The sequence below is a fragment of the Vulpes vulpes genome, chromosome 6 (genome assembly GCF_048418805.1).
Source record: "Vulpes vulpes isolate BD-2025 chromosome 6, VulVul3, whole genome shotgun sequence".
NCBI lineage: Eukaryota > Metazoa > Chordata > Mammalia > Carnivora > Canidae > Vulpes > Vulpes vulpes.
The window spans coordinates 87,939,947-87,962,411 of record NC_132785.1 but is presented as its reverse complement, the minus strand read 5'-3'; the positions used below and the strand labels follow the sequence as shown (position 1 = coordinate 87,962,411).

The window sequence follows — 22,465 nt, the reverse complement described above, 5'->3', positions numbered from 1 at the left end:
AGAATCAGCCACTTTTCCAAGAATCCCTGGTTCCTTCTAGTGAGAATGAAATTTGATTTTGAAATGTTGACAAGTAATTTTTTAAAATGTTGAACACCCTTCAGGCCAAGAAGATCACATCTGCAGATAATGTTTGGCCCACAGACTCATTTTCGGGCCTTTGGACTGTAGAGCTTTCACTATATGCAGATATTCTCATTAGAGCCTGGCAGATCTGATTCTTTGATGTTCATTATTAATATCTAGATAGATATTGGGAGTTTATGGGAACTGGTCATCAATAGGGTGGAAGATAAAGCAGAGCATTCCCTTGCCCACCATGCTAGAAACCAAACAAATCCCCCTTATCATTGTCTTTCCCTATTTGTTCAACAAGTGGAGACCTGTTTAATTTTATTTTTATGAGATAACATATTAACTGCAAATAGTAACAGGCTGTTTTGTTTACTACAAGAATTTTTGGTTTAGCTCACAGCTTGTTTATACAGAAAGATTGTGTTTCTGCTGTGTAGTGAACTGCTAAGCAATAAAGCTGCCACACAAATATTTCAGGAACAAAAGAAGCAGAAATCAACAGCTGATGGCTGATTACCTTCGTAGAGACACTGAGTTTGTAGGGAGATTAAGCACATACATAGCAGTATGTGTCAGTGCCCTAAATGCTTCTGCACACATCCTTCCTAAACCTGAGACCGTGGAATCAAATATCACAGAACAGGAGGAGAAAATAAATGATTTTATAATGTACACTGATAATATATACAATTATGCTATTTCTTTTTTGGCCGTTATATTACTAGTATTTTCAGCAAATGAAATTTATAAGTAAACAACCTGTGTTACATATAATCGTCATAAAATAATGAAACTGTACTAGAAGGTAGTATTTTTTATACAGAATGGAAAAAAAATTTTAATGGGCCAGGCTTATATTTAATTTCCCTTAAATTTTTTTTTACTATTTTAATTCACCTTTTAATTTGGCAGGATTGATGTCTTAGGCACAAATTTGCTTTCACAGGCATATGTTCTTGCTAATTATTAACCTTCTTTATCACTTACTAACTTTAAAAGCACTGAGTAAAAATGCTATTGGATAGAATTGCCTGTTTGAAAACTTTGAGCTTAATTACTTTTTTGTTAAAATGATGAAAAGTGACTTTCCAAACCAGTGGAAGCTATCAACTGGTGTATAAACGAAACAGATCACTTATTTTGTGACTGTTAGTACATTGCTGCATTAATTTTTGGCTATGACATTGTATATTTTCATTTTAACCACATTTGTACCATTGCTTCTTTTCTGGAATCTTTCATATACTTTATAAGTCAGCAAAACAAATCGACCATCCACCGTGTACATCCTTAGCCTGTGCTGGGTCTTAAGAGGAATCCAGAAGAGATCTCAGCCTAGGTCTGTGGCCAGAGGACCAGCCTGGCATACTCTGTTCCATCCATGTTGTCTATAGGAAACTTATAATAAATAAACTTCAGGCACCTCTCTATCCCTGTACTCTCCCACTTCATATGTCACTCCCTTTCCTTCTCTGGTTGGCCCCAAAACAAAACATTAGCCTGGTCTAATGTGGGATTCTTGGCATTTGGAGGAAATATGAAATGAAGCTTTCCTTTACCAAATGTGTTAAAGAATTATTCCTCAGCAATCCCATGAGGGATGCAGAATATTTTCCTCTAGGTTGGAGATGGTGGTAGTAATTAAATAGCTTTTTAAATAATGAAAATAGTTTCCTCCCCACCAAAGGTGTTGTGTTAGACAGCTCTCTGAAACTAACTTCAAAATATTTATTTTGGTTTTATAATATAGGGAAGACACATAAATCTTTTAAAAAAACCATTCATATGATAAAGTAATATATGCTCATGTAAGAAAAAAACTGAAGGTAGAGAAGAATATAAGTGAAAAGGAAATTGACTTTGCCCTTCTTTCTCAGGTATTGTTCCAGGGGATTTCTGTGCTTGCACAAAGACATACATTTAAAAAAAAAAAAGATTCAAATGCTGTCATATTGTATATACATTCTGTAATTTCCATTTTACACTTAAAACACCATATCTTGGACATCTTTCCAAGTTAACACAGAGATATTGGCTTTATTCTTTCAACAACTGCATACTATTTTATCATTTGAATGTAATATAAAATCCTATCATTTATTTAACTACTCACCTATTAATAGACATTTGGTCAATCAGGTACACCTAAAACCGTACAAATTTGAGAGATTATTGGGGATTGGAAGCATGATTTCCATAAGTAGATAACTGGGCATGATGATGAGAGAGTCCAATCCTATTTCCACTCCTGGTTCCCAGTTCCAGGGATTAACCACAGAAGACACAGCACCATGTGGGTCAGTGAATATATCCCTGAAGGGCCTAAGTACAGGCTCTATCATTCTATTAGGTTGACTGCTTGGACAATGAGGTATATAATAGAACTAGTGGATTCCATGGCCATCTTCTAATTGTCATGTCTCCTTTCTGTAAAACGGGCCTCTTGGTCTGATGTTGTGTGGATTTCCATGCCAGTAAAGCAGGCATTCTCTAAGCCCTTGGATTGTGGTATAGGCAGAAAAGGCAAAACCCACATTTCACAAAAAGTGAACTGCTTTTGATCCTCCATACTGATAGGGATTGGAAAGAATATATTTGTCAGATTAATGATGAATGCATGATTTGATGAATTGCATGCCAGGTGCCAGAGACTTTGTAGACCTGTTCCAGAAAAGATACCACATCTGACCCTCTAGCTGCAACTGGAGCTGTGATTCGGTTGATTTTATAGTGGTCTACCAGAGAACTGAAGTTGGGGATACGATGTGGACTACCACCCCTGCATCTTTAAGGCTTTAATGGTGCTAATCCATCATTTATTCATGAGAGGTCATTTTACTTCTGATTTACTGACCGGTGTTGTGTTGTGGGGGGTGTGCAATTTCAGAGGTGTCTCTTTGATCCTTATGGCCATATTGGCTCTTACTCCACAGGTCGTGGAACCAATGTGAAGCTTTGTGAACAACTAAGTGTATCCATCCTCATTATGCACTTGGGCATGGAGGCAGTAACCTCCAGAGTGAATCTAGGGACCCATCAGGCCCACTGTGAGGCATTTCTCTAACCCGGGGCCAGGAGAGTATTTTGGGTCCCTATACATTAGTGCCAGCTCAGACTTTGTAGCCAGCCACAGCCCTTGAAAGGTCTGAGACTTTCCCTTTCCCCAGTTACTCTGGTAAATAGCCACAGATCCCTCTGTGAAAGGATTGAGGAATACTTGTGGTGGCATTGCAGGATCCCCCAGTACGGTCACTAGATCAAAAGCACTTTGCTGTATGCACCAACTTCGATCTAGAAACTGGGTGAGCAACTGGAGTTTTCCATTCTTTTTTTTTTTTTAAAGATTTTATTTAATGGGATCCCTGGGTGGCGCAGCGGTTTAGCGCCTCCCTTTGACCCAGGGCGTGATCCTGGAGACCCAGGATCGAATCCCACGTCGGGCTCCCGGTGCATGGGGCCTGCTTCTCCGTCTGCCTATGTCTCTGCCTCTCTCTCTCTCTCACTGTGTGCCTATCATAAAAATAAAAAAAATAAAAAATAAAAAAAAAAGTTAAAAAAAAAAAAAAGATTTTATTTATTTATTTACGAGAGAGAGAGAGAGGTGCAGAGACACACGCAGAGGGAGAAGCAGGCCCCATACAGGGAGCCTGACGTCGGACCCCATCCTGGGTCCCCAGGACCACGCCCTGGGCTGAAGGTGGCGCTAAACCCGCCAAGCCACCTGGGCTGCCTGGAGTTTTCCATTCTGACAGGCAACATCAACCTTCTGCTTGCCATCTCTCAATTTCCTCTGGTAACACAAGTTAAGTAGCACACCTGTCAGGTGCTCTTCTCTTTCACCCATGAGAACTCCATGGTAGATGAGTTCCTGTCTGTGCATCAGCATGGATTTCTGGGAAATAAGGCATTTGGCCCCACTTCTCATGATGATAGTTACGTATACCTTGCCACTGTCAGCACCAGAATCTTCTCACTCCAGTTGGAACAAGAGAGCCTAGTTCCATCTATATGGCATCTCCAGCATATAGAGGACAGCCAGCGCTGAGCTGCTCAGAGATGCCAGTGACCTCCTTTCCCATGCCTTCCTTACCGCTTTAGTGGAGGAAGGAAAGACTATCTTCAGGTGTCTCTTTCTTGTCAGGAATTAAGTCTCAAGTCCCAGAACAGTGCCCACATTTCATTGGATTTCTTCCTCTACAGCCTTATATTTCACCACTGCCATACTGTAAGGCCCTCAGACTTCCTGCTGGTATACATGAGCCAGTGTGGTCATTCTGTTAGTTGTTTCGTCCTGAAGCAAGAGCCACATTGCCCTGCTTGAGCCCCACTGGCCACATTGCCCTGGTTATACAAATCTGTGGGCCCTTGGAGCAGGTGGGGAGAAGATCTAAGGAGGACATGCATCATCTTGCCCAGAAGACACCTGCCCAGGGATACTTCTGGTGCTTCCAGAGTTTCTATGAGAGGAAATGTTTCACCTATGGCAAAAGGGCAGAAGCTGCTCCTCCCAGCCCAGAGGGCTCAGGGAAGTTTGAGAATTTAGGATTCTCAGGCTCATTACCCTAGATGTCTCCATTCCAGGGCCCCTCTTTTTTCTCACCAGGACCCTGACTTTGGCATAAGAGACCTGTTGAAGCTGTACATTGTCTCCTCTGTAGCTCTGCTACTCTGAAGTCTTAAGCCTGATTTGAGCATAGGCTATCCTGTGTCTGCAGGAGATCAGCGTCTCCTTAACTACTGCCACTGGGACACCTAGGTGGCTCAGGGGATGAGCGTCTGCATTTGGCTCAGGTCGTGATCCTGGGGCCCTGGGATACAGTCCAGCATCGAGCTTCCTGTGGGAAGCCTGCTTCTCCCTCTGCCTATGTCTCAGCCTCTCTCTCTCTCTCTCTCTGTGTCTCTCATGAATTAATTAAAAAAAAAAACTTTAAAACAACAACAAAAGTGCCACAGAGGCCTCTGACTCTCGTAATTTACTGGTGACTAACCCAAATCTGTCATTTTTTTCTCTTTTTTTCTTCAATGACCTGAAGGTATCAACAAAAGCCAGCTCACTCAGTAATCCCTGTAATTTCCCTTGGGCCCATGCTATTCACATGCCACTGCTATTGTATGAGCCACCCGCACCTCACTGAAAGCCACTACTGGCGATAGTCTTAAAACTGCATCACTGTGGTTCCTCAGGGCTTCCGCTCACCTCACTTACCACCACCAGCAGCGGGGGCCCTTGTTGACGGATCTGGTTCCAGAATCTCAAGGGTTACCACATGGAGCATGAATTCCTGCAAGTTAGAATCTTCCACCAGCTCCCTGTACCTCAGCACCCTAGAAGCCCTGAGGCAGGAGGCAAAGGACACAGTGCAGCTGGGAGGAGGGGGTTGGACATCCACCTGGAAGCTGCTTGCTGCAGCAACAGTTGAATTAAAAGATGGGCTTTCACTGACCTCTTTGCTGTTTGCAAACATTCCAGGCAAGGTACCGTGGGAGACCCTTGGGACCAGTAGATCCTTCTGCCTAGGGTATTTTTCTGGCTCCATGGCTCTTCCTTTCTTCAGATCTTTTTTCATTTGCCACCTTTGCACTGAGGTCTTCTCTGATTGCCCTGTTTCAAACTGCACCCCCTACCATCCCACTGTGCCCCCTAGCTTCTTTATTTCTATCCATGAGACTTATCACCTTCCAGAGTGCTCAAACATAAGCTCCCTGAGAGCATTTTGTTAGCCCTGTTAAGCATTGTGATCCCAGAGCTTAGAATAATGTTCAGCACAATGTAGGGCTTAGCATATGTTTTTGAATAATAGTATATAAAAAAAGAATCTATGAAAATAGAACTTTTTCATAGTTTTTCATATACTTTCTATTTTCATATATATTTTTAAATTGTTTATTGCTGAAGTATAGGTGACAGACAATGTTATATTAGTTTCAGGTGTGCAACATAGCGATTCAACAGTTTCATACATTACTCAGTGCTACTACAGTAAGTATAGTCACCATACAGTGTTATTACAATATTATTGACTAGGAGCGTCTGGATAGCTCAATTGGTTAAGTGTCCAGCTCTTGATTTTGGCTTAGGTCATGATCTCAGAGTCATGAGGGGGAGCCCTGTGTTGGGCTTGGCACTCAATGTAGGATCTGCTTAAGATTCTCTCCCTCTCCCTCTGCCTATCCCCCTGTCACTTGCCTTCTCTCTCTCAGTAAAAAATTAATTAAAAATATCAACTATGTGCCCTATGCTGTATTTTTAATCTCTGTGACTTACTTATTTTATAACTAGAAGTTTATACCTCCTAATCTCTTTCACCTATTTCTATCTCCCCACCCTATTTTTATATATTTTTAATACAATTACTCTAACTTCTATTTTCATATGTTTTTATAAAATTACTCAGTAACTTACCTTCTTTGTTCAACATTGCATCATTGTCATTGGGCCAATAGATAAGCCTCTGTTAGTTTTGTTCTTTTTAATAGTTGCTTAATATTCATTATTTCATGCTTTGAATGTACCACAATTTAGTTTGCCATCCTCTTCATCAAAGGATGTTTGTGTTATTTCTAGTTTTTTGCCTTTACAAACAGTGCTGCAATAAATATCCTTGTAAATATATCTTTAAGCACTTGTGCTTTTATTTATATAGGGTATATTTCCAGAAGTGATATGCTGGGTAAGATGGGGGTTCTTCTGTGTGTGTTTCAGTGAACTTTATTTTTTGGAATAATTTTAGATTTATAGAAAATTGAAAAGATTGTGCAAAGAGTTCCCATATACCCTGCCCCAAGTTCTATCTATTATTTACATGTTAAATTAATATGGTACACTTGTTATAACTAATGAACCAGTATGACACATTATCATTAATTAAAGTGTGTACTTTACTCACATTTTCTTAATTTTTATCTAATGTCCTTTTTCTGTTCCAGGATCTCATCTAGGATACTACATTGCATTTAGCTGTCATGTGTTCCTAGGTTTCTCTCATTCTGTGGGTTTTGAGAAATGCAAAATGTCACATATTCTCCGTTATAATATCATGCAGAATAATTTTACTGCCCTAAAAACCCTGTTTCACCTGTGATTTTCCCCCAGTCCTCTGAACTTCTGGGAATTGCTAATCTTTTTACTGTCTCCATGGTTTTGCTTTTTCCAGAATGTCATATAATTGGAATCATACAATTTGTAGTCTTTTCAGACTGGCTTCTTTCACTTAACAGTATGCATTTAAATTTCATACATGCCTTTTCATGGCTTGATAGCTCATTTCTTTTTATTGCTGACTAATATTCTATTGTATGTATGGAGCATAATCTTTTATCCTTTTGCATATAGGAAGACAATTTGCTTCTAATTTTTGGTGATTATAAATAAAGCCATTATAAACATTTGTGAGAAGGTTTTTATGAGGACACAGATTTTCAGATCATTTGGGTAAACACCTAAGAGTGTGATTGCTGGATCGTATGGTACAACTATGTTTAGCTTTGTAAGAAACTGCCAACCTGCCTTCCACAGTGGCTGCCCCATTTTGCATTTCCACCAGTAGTGGATGAGAGTTCCTGTTGCTCAGTATTGTCATCAGTATTTGGTGTCATCAGCTGATCTTGAATTTTAGCTATTCTAATAGATGTGTAATGGTATCTCATTGTTTCTGTAATTCTTATTCCCTAGTGAAAAAATATATTGATCATCTTTTCATATGTTTATTTCCCGTCTGTATCTCTTCTTTGGTAAGATATGTGCTCAGATCTTTGGACCATGGTTTTTGGGTCATTTGTTTTAATAAATACTGCTAGTAACTTTCCCCAAAAGTCTAACTAGCCAAGTGTGAAAAAGTCCATTTCCTTATGTCTTTGGCAACACTGGACGTTACCAATTTGTGAAACGTTTGTCTGTTAGCAAAACAAGTTGCTTCACATTGTTGCTCTAATTTGCCTTTCTCTGACTACTAGTGAAATTGTCTTTTCATGTTTCTGGATCATTTGTATTTCCTCTTCTGGTTTTATCTATCTATCTATCTATCTATCATCTATCTATCTATCTATCTATCTATCTATCTATCTATCTATCTATCATCATCATCTATCATCTATCTATTTTAAGATTTTAATTATTTATTCATGAGAGACACAGAGAGAGAGGCAGAGACATAGGCAGAGGGAGAAGTAGGCTTCCTGCAGGACTCTATCCCAGGACCTGGGGATCACAACCAACCAAAGGTAGACACTCAGCCACTAAGCCACCCAGGTGTCCCTATCTGCTTTTATCTTTTGTCCATTTTCCCACTAGGGTGTCTTTTTCTTCATACTACATAAGATGTCTTTGTAATAGGAGGGCTGTAGCCCTTTATTTGTCATAACAAATATTTCGCTGCCAATTATTTGTCTTTCAACATTCTTTCTAGTGTTTTTGTTTCTTACCAAACCAACATTATTTATTTTTTTTATTAAGGTGAAATAAATATATCATAAATTTTATCATTTTAACTATTTTTAAGTGTATAGTTCAGTGACATTAAGGGCATTCACATTAGTGTGCAACCATCACCACTATGCAGCTCCAGAACTTTTATTTTAAAGATTTATTTATTTATTTTAGAGAGAGAGAGAGAGAGAGCTCACACACAGTTGAGCACAATGAGGGGAGCAGCAGAGGGAGAGAGTCCTCAAGCAGACTCCCTGCTGGGCGTGGAGCCCAGGAGGGTGCTCAATCCCACCACCTATGAGATCATGACCTAAACTGAACCCAAGAGTTGGCTGCTCAACCGACTGAGCCACTAGACATCCCTATTGTTCCAGAACTTTTGTCATCTTCCCAACATTATTTTATTCTTCTGTGCCCAAACTTGCCTATCTCATCTTTTTGTCTTCTAGATCTCTTGTTTTTTTAGGATTGCTTTCTTCCATCCTAAGGTCATAGGAAGTTTCTCCTAAATGTTTTTCTGATATTTATGGTATTTTATACTAAAATTTTTAACGTATCTGAAAATCATTCTTTTACGTAGAGTGGTAAGATATGGTTCTGTTTTTCCTAATAGGTAACCAGTTTTCCCAGAATCAATTTTAAATAAAGCACACTGTTGTCAACTGTATTGCAGTACTCCCTTAGTTATATTTTAATTTCCCTTGACTAAGTGGATCTAATTCTAGACTTTGTATTGCTTCTTCAGTTTGTTCACTTCTTTGTCAATAGCCTGCTGGCCTATTAATGATGCTGCTGATGCTGATGCTGATGATAATGATTATAGGCACTTTATTGAAAATTTTGCCATCTGGTAAAGCAAGTTGCCCCAACTATTTTTTTCCCTTGGGAATTTTAAAACAGTTATAGTTCTGTAGGAATGTAAAGGGTGTTTTATCTAGTCCACAAAAACTTTTTTTGGATTCTGATCAGAATTGCATGATATCTACATATTATTTTTAGAACTGATCTTTTTATGATGTGAATTCTTCAGTGGCATCATTCTATTGAGACCATACCGGGTACTTCACAAGTCTGTAAATGGGGTTAAGATGAAATTTAGAGCATTCTTTCTGAATCAAAGCAAATTGGGTACTGCAGCTGTTAACTTGTACATTGAGTTTCATGATTTCTTTAAGAGCATTCATCGCGGGGAGAAGGAAGAGTGAGGGGAAATATGAAGAACTTGGTTCTTTCTCTACTTCTTGGTTTGGATGAGCTCCAAACCTTGCTGGATCTCAAGTGCTTGTCAGGGCTGTAACATGCTGACCTGGGAATCCTTGGGAAGTCCTCAGGGTTAATCATTATAAAGGAGGGGGGCATCAGTTTGCTCCATTCTGTGTGAATGCTAACTGATAAAAGATCCCTGCAAATGTATATGTGTAACTAAGACACAGAGTCAAGTTCAAGAATTATAAAGGCCTGTAAAAAACATCTTACTAAGCCAGCTCCCACTTCCTAAAATTTAATGTCTCTTCTTTTATTATGTCACAGTTGTGGGAGAAGAACGCTATTGAAAGGAAAACAGGATATGATCATTGAGAAAATAGACCGTTGCTTTTGTCTACAGCACAGACAGGATATATATCCCTCCACTTGCTACACAAAGAATGAGAATCCTTAACACTCTAAGGATAGGAGAGATCATGGTTGTAACAGTCTGTGTACTAGTCAATCTGGAAACATGCGACCATCAAGGTCTCCCTAGGTTAGAGGTCACAAACCCACTACCTGCAAGGGCCAGACAGGTGTGGGAGAAATGTTTCACTTCTGCAAGTAAATTGCCTCAGATATACAGTCATTTCTTATTTTTTAAAAATATTTTATATATTTATTTTTTTGAGAGATAGGAAAAGCACGAAGGGTGGGGGGAGAGGGTGAGGAAGAGGGACAAGCAGACTCCCCACAGAGCGGGAAGCCCCACAGGGGGCTCAATTCCAAGACCCTGAGATTATAGATCATGACCTGAGCCGGTTAGATGCTTACCTGACTGAGCTACCCAGGTGACCCTGCAGTCATTTCTATTGCTTGTATGTTTTTTTCACTTTTGATAGAAACATGGGTACATTAAATATCTCACTTTTAACTGTCATGTAAGAAAGTTCATCACACAAGAGTGATGAAAAAGGACAGCTTTCACTTGACCTTAGTGTCTGGGAACGGTAGGCAATGGTGGGGTCTGTTGTGAACTGAAGCATCCGGGCCTTATCTATAGCGCACAGCTGCCTCTTGGCCCTAGCTCACTGATGGCACAAAGACAGCAGGCCCAATATCGCTAGATCTGCCGCGTTTTCAAGAGAATCCTGGTAACCAGGGTTTTAAGGTAACATTTCCTGATCTGAAATGTTGACAACCGGTACAAAATTCTTCAAAGTGCTCTGGGCTTGGGGCACCTGGGTGACTCAGTGGTTGAGCATCTGCCTTTGGCTCAGATCATGTTCCAGGGTCCGGGGATTGAGTCCTGCATCAGGCTCCCCGCCGGGAGCTTGCTTCTCCCTCTGCCTATGTCTCTGCCTCTCTCTCTCTGTCTCTCATGAATAAATAAAATCTTTAAAAAAAAAAAAGTGCTGTGGGCTGAACGAGCCAAACATTTGCCCTTGGCAAATGGAGAAACCTGCACTTATCACAACAGGCCAGTGGTGGGTAAAGACATAGCACAGATGACCAGATAGAGGAAGCTGACCAAGAAGGATATGTAGCATCCTCACCTCTTCAGGGGAAACCAAGTAAAGGTCAGGTTCAATTTGGCTGACAAAAATGGAGTGCTTTTTTTTCAGTGTCGGAGAAAATTCCTCTTTGCACAGCATAATGTGAAATACCAGTGTTTCAAAACAGAAAATAAAGGGGAAGCCAAAATAGAACAGTATCAATGAAGGTGGCAACTTTATATGTGAGAAAGTAGATCTGAGTCTGAGCAGGCCAGCCTTCTCCATATGGAATAACTACAGGCTGGTGTGGCCCGACTGGTGAGAAGTGGTGTGCAAATCATGATGCTGACAAATAAGACCAGGCCTGAGGCTTTGGCTTCATACACTGAGAAATAGGAAGGAATTATAATTAAAGGTCAACAGACAGGGACATATAAGGTTGACATGCTAACTCCATAGGACCTGGCTCCTGGTCTGAGTCCTGCACTGACGCTGCTTATAGAGAGGTCACACGGTGACCACACCCAGGGGATGCCTCTTTGGCCTCTTCCCACTTGACCTTAGAGCAGCCTCCATCACCTCACTGGGGCCACTTCCTCCTTCCATGATATGCCATCCCTTATGCTCTGCTGTCCTCTCTCTTATCTTGGGGGACTTTCTTCCCTTTCTCCTCTGCTTCCTCCTCACCCACCATACGTCTCTGGTAGTGAGGTTCTGCGGTCCTCTTCCTTTCTTGCTTGCTCTACTGGGAAATTGCATCTACCCATGGTTTCACTTACACTCATGCTGACTCCCCAGCTTTTATCTTCAGCTCCAACTCCAGCCAACCTGATGACTCTGCTTTGTTCTCTCAGAGTCCCTGCCAAGCCAACCTGCCCAAAACAGTAGTTATACCTCCCTCTCCCTCATCCTTCACCTCCAGTCTATCACTGCATCCTGAATATTCTTTTGTTAAGAGATTTTTATTTATTTATTCATGAGAGACAGAGAGAGGTAGAAACAGAGGGAGAAGCAGGCTCCCTGCAGGGAGCCTGATGAGGGAGGGACTTGATCCTAGGATCCTGGGATCATGACCTGAGCTAAAGGCAGCCACTCAACCACTGAGACATTCAGGTGCCCCCTGAACATTCTAATAACAAAAATATGTCCCCCAACAGTGCCTTTCTCACCATCTTCCTGCCTCTGCCTGGTTCAAGCCACCATCTTCTCTCAGCTGTCAATGGGGTCTGCCCTGGTCTTCTCTCACCATATTGCCTCCTCCAAGCCATTCTGTATCTGGCCACTCTAGGGAGCTTCAAAACACCTAAATGGTATTATCATATCACATCTTGCTAAAATTCCTTCCAGTAGCTTCTCATTACACTTAGGATAAAGTGTAAATTTCTTAGCATGGCCCTCAAGGTCCTACAGGACTCAGCTTCTGTCAGACTGGCCTCAGTTCCATGCACTTGACCCTCAGGCCACACTGTCTTTCAGTTCCTTAAGTGGCCTAATTCCCCTTTCTACCTGGAAAGCCACCTCTCCCACCACTCCTGACTTTCTCACCCTCCAGGACTCAGCTCAAGGCCACTTCCTCAGGAACAGTTTCTCTGAGGTAGCCCAATGTCTTCTATATACAGAGCTCTTCATGACACTCCTTTGTTTAATGCCTGAGACTTCTGCCCCATTCACCAATGTATCTCTAGAGCCTAGAACAGCACCTGAGGCAGAGCAGGTGCTCTGTAGATCTTTGTTAAATTTTTGTTGAGCATTAGCCAGAACAGGGAATGACTTCCAGATATTTGCTACTCTGGAATGTGTTCTGCTCACTCAGAATTCTGGCAGCCTAGATGCAGTGACTAATTAATTTAAAGTTTTTTCTAATTTAATATTTATAAATCCTAATTAGAATTTAGTCTTAGTGATCAACTTTTCTCAATTAAATTTGTTCTGAAAATAAGTGGAATAATAAGTGATTGGCCATTTTCGATTATATACAAGTTATCTCTTAGAGGGGGTTAGGAGAGATAAGCAGTTTAAAAGTCATGCGACCTGTGTTGCTGGAAGTGATTTGACAATATACATCACAAACCTTAAATGTCTATATGAACCTCAGAGCTGGCCATGATATGGTAAAAGTACTCTCATGCTCATGACACAGGTGTAAATATGAATGATCCTTTTGGAAAGCAACTTGGCCATCTCTAGAGCCATAAAGTTGTATTTCTGGTGCTTGTAGATGGTGTCTACCTAACTTCCTCAAGGAGATCTTCCCTGGACCACTCACCATCCACAAACTACGCACCCTTTAACTTGCTTTTGGTACCATTTATCATATCTGTAATTACTTGTTCAATATCTACTCTCCCTCTTAGGTTCCAAGCTCCATGAGGGTAGGGGCAGGGACTTGCTTTATTTGTCTCCATATCCTTAGGACTTTATGCACATTAAAATAAATAAGTAAGTAAATGTTGAATACACTGAATAGAGAAAATAAAAATAGATCTACCTCCCAATAATATTAGCAGTTATCCTTCATGAAGAGCTGTGTGCCTGAAGCTGTTGAGTATGCTTTATGTGGCTTGTCATGGCAGCCCTTTGGCTTCCTACTCCTGCGGATGGAAATTGAGGGCCAACATTATTCAAAGTTAAGGTCAACCAGCAAGTAAGTAGTTCATCAACATTTTACTTACACCAGCCACAAATTGGAAAAGAAATCTGCATGTTATTTGAAAAGAATATCTTACAGTGACTACGGTCAGGTTTTCCAAAGGTGAATAGTAATAGAAAAATGGGTGTAGTATATTTATTTATAGACCCACTTGGTTCAGGGGATACTGTTGTGATGGTGCCCCTTCACCTTTTGTGGGGTATCCATGCTTGGGTTCCAGCACTACAGTTGTTTTAGTTCGTGCTAGGTGTGGCAGAGCTAGGGAGAGGAGGCTGGACAGAGAAAGTGACGTCTAGATGAGGGTGTGTTCCAGAGAGACAATCAGGTGAACAGGTCCTGAGAAGAGAGGGAGCATAGCCTTCAATGGACTGAGAGAAATTCACTGCATTTGATGGGAAGTTATGAGAGATGAGACTAGAGACAGAAGCAGAGTCCAAATTGAGAAGGCCTTTGGGTTTTACCCTGAGGTACCAGTGCCCTGCACATCCAGATGTTACAGGGTGGAGGTACCAGTCTTGGAACCCGGAGAAGGTCTGGGTATTCAACTAATAGATATATTTGTACTTGTGCTTAAAAGGTTGTCTAGAGATATAAGGGAGGACTACATATGGAACATGGAAAAATAAAAGAATCTAAGATTTGGGGGTGCCTGGGTAGCTCAGTTGGTTAAGTGTCTGCTTTTGGTTCAGGTCATGATCCCAGGGTCCTGGGATTGAGCTCTGAGTCCCGCACATCCAGCTCCATGCTCAGCAGACAGTGTGCTTCTCCCTCCCCCTCAACACTCCCACCCCCCTCAACACTCCCATCTCTCAAATAAAATATTTTTTAAAAAAATTTTTTTTAAAGAATCTAAGATTTGAAGACTGGTCCTATGGACAATGATTTTTCCCAGCCTGAAAGTAAAACTCTTTTAGTTGATTCTGTCATCATGCTGCCACTTAGCCTGTTTGAACTGGTTTTTTTTTTTTTTGCTTTCTGTTTGAGACATCTAAGCTGATGCAATTCTTTGGTTTGAGACAGTGGTCAAATCTATCCTACTGTTCTGGAAAATGTTAGCTCAGGCTAAAAGTTTCCAGGTAGGATGACATAAATGTGGGGTTTGTAGCTTCGAGTGCCCTCTGTTCTAAAGCCCGCATGTGACTAACAGCCCTTAGGGTATCGTGGCTGTTTTATATTTGTTTAATCATATGTACTATCTAGAGGAGGAATTTCACAACTTGAAGATACAGGGGGATTTTACAAAGAAAACGAGAAAGTAACTGTCTTATTTAGTATTTCTTGCTGGCCACTTCTCTTCTCATTGCTGGCACAAATGTGATGCAGCAGGTAGTTCAGAATCTTCACTTTTTTTCCTTCCACCTTTTACTACTTATGAAGTATCTGCTTGTCCATGATTAATACTTCCAGCTCCATATTGAATCATCTGGAGAATTTTTGAGGAAAAAGCCAGAGGCCTGGGCCCTACCTAAGACCAATTCAGGGTCTCTGGGGATGGGGCATGGGCATCCGTAGTTTCTAGAAGTCCCCTTGTGACCCAGTACAGGTTATCTGTTGCTCTGATGGTGCATAACCTCCCCGACACTTAGTAGCTCCAAACAAGAATGATGTTTTATTTCTCACAATTCTGTGAGACACTCAGAGAACACTCAGTGGAGTGTTCCTTCAGCTTGTCTTGCCTGGGTTCATTCTTACAGCTGAGTATAGGTGGGAGTTGGCTGGGGGCTGAGCTCAGCTAGGATACCTGGGCCTCCCTCCTCTTCAGGTACTTCATCCTGGGCTTCTTCAGGGCTGAATCTGGGGCCAGGGGGTGTCTTGTGCTTTGCTTTGACTGCTAGAATTGAGGCAGCAGTAGTGTCACCTGGCTTCTGAGACTAGGTCTTAAGAAACTTTACGGCTTCCTCTTTTGTTTCTTAAACTGCTGCCTGAAGGCCTTCACATCCTGAAGGAAGTTAATCATTTTGACTCTCCTCTCTATAATTCATTTGCCTAATTGTTGTCCTTCTGATAGGATTATGGACACAAGGGTCCAGGAAGCTAACTACAAGATTTATCCTTGGCAACACAAGTTTGATTCCTGACCTTTTTTTTTTTTTCTCTAGATATACACCTTCAGGCACATAAGATTACAGTCTTCCTCATTCTTCTATTGTTGTTTTTTAAAGATTTTATTTATTTATTTATGAGAGACACAGGGAGAGAGGCAGAGACATAGGCAGAGGGAGAAGCAGGCTCCTTGCGGGGAGCCCAATGCAGGACTCAATCCCAGGACCCCAGGATCGCAACCCCAGCCAAACGCAGACACTCAACCACTGAGCCACCTGGGTGTCTTCCAGTGGGATTCTTCTGTTTTAAAGTGTTTCATCAACCTAGGAAACATGATTTACTCATTCATTCAGAAATCATTATCGAATGTCTGTTATGTGTGAGGCCCCATGCTGGGACTTCAGCCACATCATTTTGAGAAAACGAGAATCTTGAGGTCATGATACTTATTTTCAGTGAATTGTATCTATTGTATCTGTTGATAGCAGAGGACATTGAACAGTCAAATGAACTATTACTTAGTAATTCTAAAGGATCACCAAGGAGACATCTTTCAGGGGGGTTATGAGGCAGGCAGGGACGCCGAACCAGTCTGAGGAGATTCGGGGACACCTCCTTAGGAAGGGACATTTGATCTGAGCCTTACAGGGTAAGTTTGCATTAACTAAAAATCACCCTGTTTCCGGACTTCTTATCTCTCTCTTTGCCTTCACCATCCGTCTGGGTGAAGTTGTCGTCATTTATAAGCTGCTAATGAGCAGTATGATCATTGTCTACAGTCTCCTTCAACCCAAGGCAAGAAACTCCCTAAAGGACGAACAGCCCTCTTTTTCTTGGATCAGAATTAGAGAAAGCCAGACTTCACAGCCTCAGCTTAGCATCTTGTGTTTTTGTATTTTCAGCAACTCAAACATCCCAACCTCGTGAACCTTCTTGAAGTCTTCAGAAGGAAGCGGAAGCTTCACCTGGTGTTTGAGTACTGTGACCACACGGTTCTCCATGAGCTGGATAGACACCAAAGAGGGTGAGTAATCATTCCTTACACATGAAACACAGCACCACACACCAGGGTTTAAGATTTGCAATGGCTCTTTTGCAGACCAGGCAAGAGCAGCCAGTGTTTGCACAGCATTCTCTGCTGCTGGGCTTGACAGCGGAAGAGTTACTGAAAAGGTTGGGAATGAGATCATAACTCATCATATTCACAAAAAAAGCAGCAACATTGTTAGGTTGAACTTGGTTTCTTTGTTATATTATCTGTGTCTCTGAGAAAGAAAAGGAAGACTATTAGTTAGTCATGCCTGATTAGGGAGTTGTAAGGACTTGGAGACTGAAAGCAAGAGTCCAAAGACAACAGCCATAGGAGGTTTAGGCTAGAACAAACGTGGCATTTCACTCAGAGCGATCCGGATATCTGGTCTGCTGTATTGATCAGGAATTCTTTGGTGACAAGTGATAAGAATCCACTGAGGCAAGGGTAAGTGAAAAAAGAATGTGGCAGGAAGGATGGGCAGATTCTGGAGGTTCTGATGATCTTATCACACATCCCTTTGTAGCACATGCAGCTGCTTTGTGTGTATTACAAGAAGGCTTGGTAAGCAGACAGGTTTGTCTGGAAAAAAAAAAAGAGGGGGGTGGTGTGCGTGTCCTTGTGTCCTTTCCTCTGGTGAGCAGAGCATAGGCTAGATTTTGGTGCCTACCCACTCCTCCTCAGCTTGATGTTTCAAAGGCAGAGCACCATCAGTGGTGGATTTTTTTTTTTTCTCTCTCTTCTCTCTTCTGGCTTCATTCTACCTTGCACATGAGTCTTATAAGGAGGATTTGGGATTTGCAAGTGTCATGTGATGGAAGGAAAAAATTGAACTAGGAAGCATGGCCATAGGCCATGTAGCCCTGTGTAGCCCTTCTACAGGGAAGTAGGACTTCTAGCCCTACTAGAGGAAAGTCCTAGAAGAATGTAGCATCTGCTATAAAGTTCAGTGGAAGACTTACTGCTTCAGGTTCAGGCAATGCAGCTTACCCCTGGGACCAATCACTGTGGCCAGATGGAGAGGCTAGAATGATTAGCAGGCCCTGGAAGATATAATTCAAAGTGGGGTCAAAGATCACCCTGGAGGAAGTGGCCTTTGAGTTGAATGGTGAGGAGGCTTAAAACAAGTGAGCAGAGAAGGATATCTCATCCTTTCCTTTTACTGGGCTCCTGGGAGCCCAGCTTTGGCTGGGGATAATACGCAGAGTGGCGTTGGATATCAGAGGGGTAGAATGGCACCCCATTCCTGCTTACATTCACACTCCAGTGACTGGAAGCTGTGGCTCTTTCAACAATGCTTTCGAGCCCTGACCAAGAGCTTCCTCTTTGCCTGTGGTGGTACTCATATGATCAGCCATGATATCCAGGCAAATAGGATTAAAATGTCTGTGGTTTGTAAGTGACCATGGCATAGGCTTTTGGTATTAATTTACACTGCCAGAGAGGGCCAAGAGAACAGGCATCTGATACAGAAGAAATCACTGATACAGAGAAATCATGTTCAAAGGAGAAAACATTTAATATGTTGATATTTGCTCATTTGACATCTTGCAACTGACACTTCAATTAAACCTATTAGTATAAATTATTCCTGGCTATGTGGTACTAGGAAGATGTTGCAGGTAGTCTGATTAATCGTCTTAGATTGAGTCACTTGGAAAATACTTAGAAACACTGATTAATGGGGGGGCTGAAGGCAGGTGAGAGTGAGTAGTTTTCTGGCATATACTTTGAGCAAAAGGAAAAAAGGACAAGGTGAGGAGTGATTAGAGTTTTGAAAGCAGGTTTGTTTTGTTTTGTTTGTTTGTTTGTTTGTTTAACTCACTGGCTAGAATATGTGATATAGTTCCAGGAAATAGAAACTGCTTTAAAATGGAGGTGGGTAAGGGAAATGGAAGACCAGTAGATATGTATGTGGTTAAGTATAAGAAACATTTCCAAATGACAATGTGCCATGGTTTGTCAAATATAAGATTGACCTAAGGAATGCTAATCAATGAGCAAAATTGAAAAATAAGATTTATTCTAAGCCAGATTATATTCATTTATTTTGAAGTTTAAGGGTTTTTGTTGTTGTTGTTAGTTTGTTTTAAAAATAGAAGTTACTTTCCATTATACTATTTGGCAATTCTCCAAGCTATTTTAAATGCTATTTTGAATTTTTGCTTGTCATTGTTAAGGAATAAATGTCATTAAACCATATCAATTAATGATTTTGAAATTCATAGGAACTTTTTTTTTCAATTAAAGAATCTCGTACTATAAAATAGCACTTTGTGGGACGCGTGGGTGGTTGGACATCTGCGTTCAGCTCAGGGAGTGATCTTGGGGTCCTGGGATTGAGTCCCACATCGAGCTCCTTGTGTGCCTGCTTCTCCTTCTGCCTGTGTCTCTGCCTCCCTTTCTCTCTCTCTATCTCTCATAAATAAATAAATAAATAATAAATAAATAAATAAAATAAAATAACACTTTGTAAGCACATTCCCAGTAAAAGTGGGTTGGTGTCACATGTGTGACTTTTGGCAAGTTGCTTCCAGGCACTCTGACCTGTGAAAATGAGTTTAGGACCAGATAGAGTTGAAGGGGACTTCCAGGTCTGTGATGGTATGAATTGTGGATGTGATACCCTAATGGTTAGAAGACTGCTGTTCTCCTCAGCCTCTGTTAAACAATATCAACAAAGGAGAGTGTGCTAATGCCACTGTTTTCCCATCCTGGGGTCAGGTGAGGTCCTCCATAGGGTGGTACACTTGGCCCGAGAATGTCCTGTGATCACTTTATTCGTGTATTTCTGAGTACATACATTTCTAAAATACAGAGTGGATCATGCCAGTCCTCTGCGTAAAATCCTGTAATCAGAAGGTAAAATGGCGGGCTCATGGTGAGTGGCTGTCAGGGATGAAGATAGGTATGCATGGAAGCAGATTTTTAAAATCAGTTTCTCTTCAAATCATCTTCTTTCACACCACCTGCTGAGCATCCTGATTCACCATGGCATTAGCAGCAGTAAAATGGGCACTATCAAACAGAACTATCCAGAAACATTTATTTCCAATTCAAAATGGAGCTGTATATTGTGTTTGTCATAAATCCACGTATTCTCCTGTACCAGATAACTATGATTGCAAAGTAGAGTTTTGCTTTGACATCTGATGGCAGGACGATAGTAGGCTACCACCCTTCTGTGGTGGTACAGATACACCTCAGATACAACTCATATGACTTCTGTGTGGTGACTCTTTTAGCTGACACTGAGGAGTCAGGAGTTCCTTTCTCTAACATCCATCTCATCTTCTGGGATTGTTTCCATTACATACCCCATTTGCACAGAAAACTATAAAATCTTCAAGGGCAAGAGCTGGGTCTTCCTCCCCTGTGTATCCCCAGCACCTCGTAGCTTAATTCTTGGCACTTGGTACAGCCCCAGTACTTGTTGTGGAATGACCAAGTTAGCAAACCAATAAACTGATACTTACAAAATGATTTTGAAGAAGTGTAATAATAATAATACTGTTTTGATGATTTTTCCTTTTAAGATAGTTATGTTAATTAAAAACTCTAAAACCAGCAGCCCTGGTGGCTTAGCGGTTTAGCGCCACCTTCAGTCCAGGGCGTGATCCTGGAGACCCGGAATCGAGTCCCACATCAGGCTCCCTGCATGGAGCCTGCTTCTCCCTCTGCCTGTGTCTCTGCCTCTCTCTCTCTCTGTGTCTGTGTCTCTCGTGAATAAATAAATAAAATCTTTTAAAAAATTAAAAATAAAACTCTAAAACCTAATATTGTCAAAGGGAATTATCCGTACACTGCTGTAACACCCTGTCCAGAGGGCAGTGTGCTATCATGTATTAAAAGCCTTAGACATAATCTCAGACTAAGCGATTCTACTGCTAACAACAATTTACCATGAGAAAATAATTGAGGACATGCATGAAGGTTTAGTTGTAAAAGTGTTTATTGTTAAAGGATTTTTAATGTTATTTTTTTAATTAAAAATTTGTTGTAAATAAGCTGTACACCCAACATGGAGCTTCAACTCATGACCCCGAGATCAAGAGTTGCATGCTCTACTGACTGATACAGCCAAGCACACTGTTAAAGGATTTTTTTATGGTTAAAACATTGGACACAACTGAAATGTCCAATAATAGAGGATTGGTTAAGTGAATTATGGCATATCTTTACAATGGAATACAGTGGGGCCACTAAGAATCATGCTTATAGATAAAACATACTTTGAAATAGAAAAATGTTCATGAGTAATTGCAAAATGAATAAAAATGCTATAATAAAAATGTATTCATTTTCATAGAATTTATATATAGATAGAAAAAAGAAAAATAATACACTATTAATATCTCAATAGTGATACTGTTGAGTTTTCATTGTAATAGATATTCTTTATTTTATGTATTTTATATCTCCTCCATGTTCCATTTATCACTATAGTAATGTTTTAATTAGTAAAATAATAAAAATAATTCTTGCCAAATCAGACTCAAAGATCTGTCTACTTTGAATCTGAAATGGACGCTAATTCATCTCTTTATTATCATGTTTGTCACTTCTTGGACTCTTTTGGAAAGCTTTTGGAGAAGATTCAAATTCATGTCGCTACTAATAAGCAAGTTTGTGCCCCAAGATATATATCCTGCTACAGTGACATAAATATATATCCTTATAATTCCCAGTGCTGTGCTCATATTGTTTGTATTTGCTCTCAAAACAAATGTATTTCCATTCCTTATCTTCTGCAGAACTTAATACACTTTGTACTTATTATTCTTTCAACTGCTGGTCTCTCCTCTGTCAAAGTTTGGTAAATGACTAAGTTTCCATATTCCCTCCTCATTTTTCTACTCCTCTGTAAGTGCTACCAGACACAATACTGATTCTTTTCCATTACCCCTGGGTCTGCCTCTGACTCTAATACAGTTTTGTGCAAAGAACATCTGGTGGGAAAAGGCTACTACTGCATATTTTCAGTTTTGGGCAGTGGAATTCCACAAATTTTATAAAAACACTAAAAATCTCTCCTTTTTATGGGTGCCTGGGTGGCTCAGTTGGTTAAGTGTCTGCCTTCAGCTCAGGTCATGATCCCAGGGTCCTGGGGTTGAGCCCTGTATCTAACAAGGATTCTGCTCCTCCCTCTCTCTCCCTCTGCTGCTCCTCACCTTGAGCTCTCTCTAATAAATAAATAAAATCTTTTAAAAAATAAAAATAAAAATCTCTTTTTAGACCGAAAGTGACATACTGTTTGTTTCAATGATGTTTCGGGCAACACAGGAACATAAAAATAAAATAAACAGGCTGAGAAATTGTTTTCTAATTATTTTTCTTTACATATCTGTATTTAAATGGATTGAATTCTACCTCATAAGTTATGCATTTTTTATTTTTATTTATTTTTTAAGATTTTATTTATTTATTCATGAGAGACACATAGAGAGAGAGGCAGAGACACAGGCAGAGGGAGAAGCAGGCCCCATGCAGGGAGCCCGATGTGGGACTCGATCCCAGGTCTCCAGGATCACGCCCTGGGCTGAAGGCAGGCGCTAAAC

The 22,465-nt window shown here is 40.7% G+C and overlaps 1 protein-coding gene across 2 annotated transcripts in view; it reads left to right on the top strand.

Moving 5' to 3' along the window:
* The window catches only part of CDKL1 (cyclin dependent kinase like 1), a 56,161-nt gene that overhangs the window by 13,265 nt on the left and 20,431 nt on the right, over positions 1-22,465 (top strand). For both annotated transcript variants that reach the window (XM_026000736.2, XM_072761500.1), the window contains exon 2: positions 16,780-16,901. In XM_026000736.2, coding sequence (XP_025856521.1) covers positions 16,780-16,901 — 122 coding nt within the window. The remainder of the gene's footprint in view (positions 1-16,779; positions 16,902-22,465) is intronic.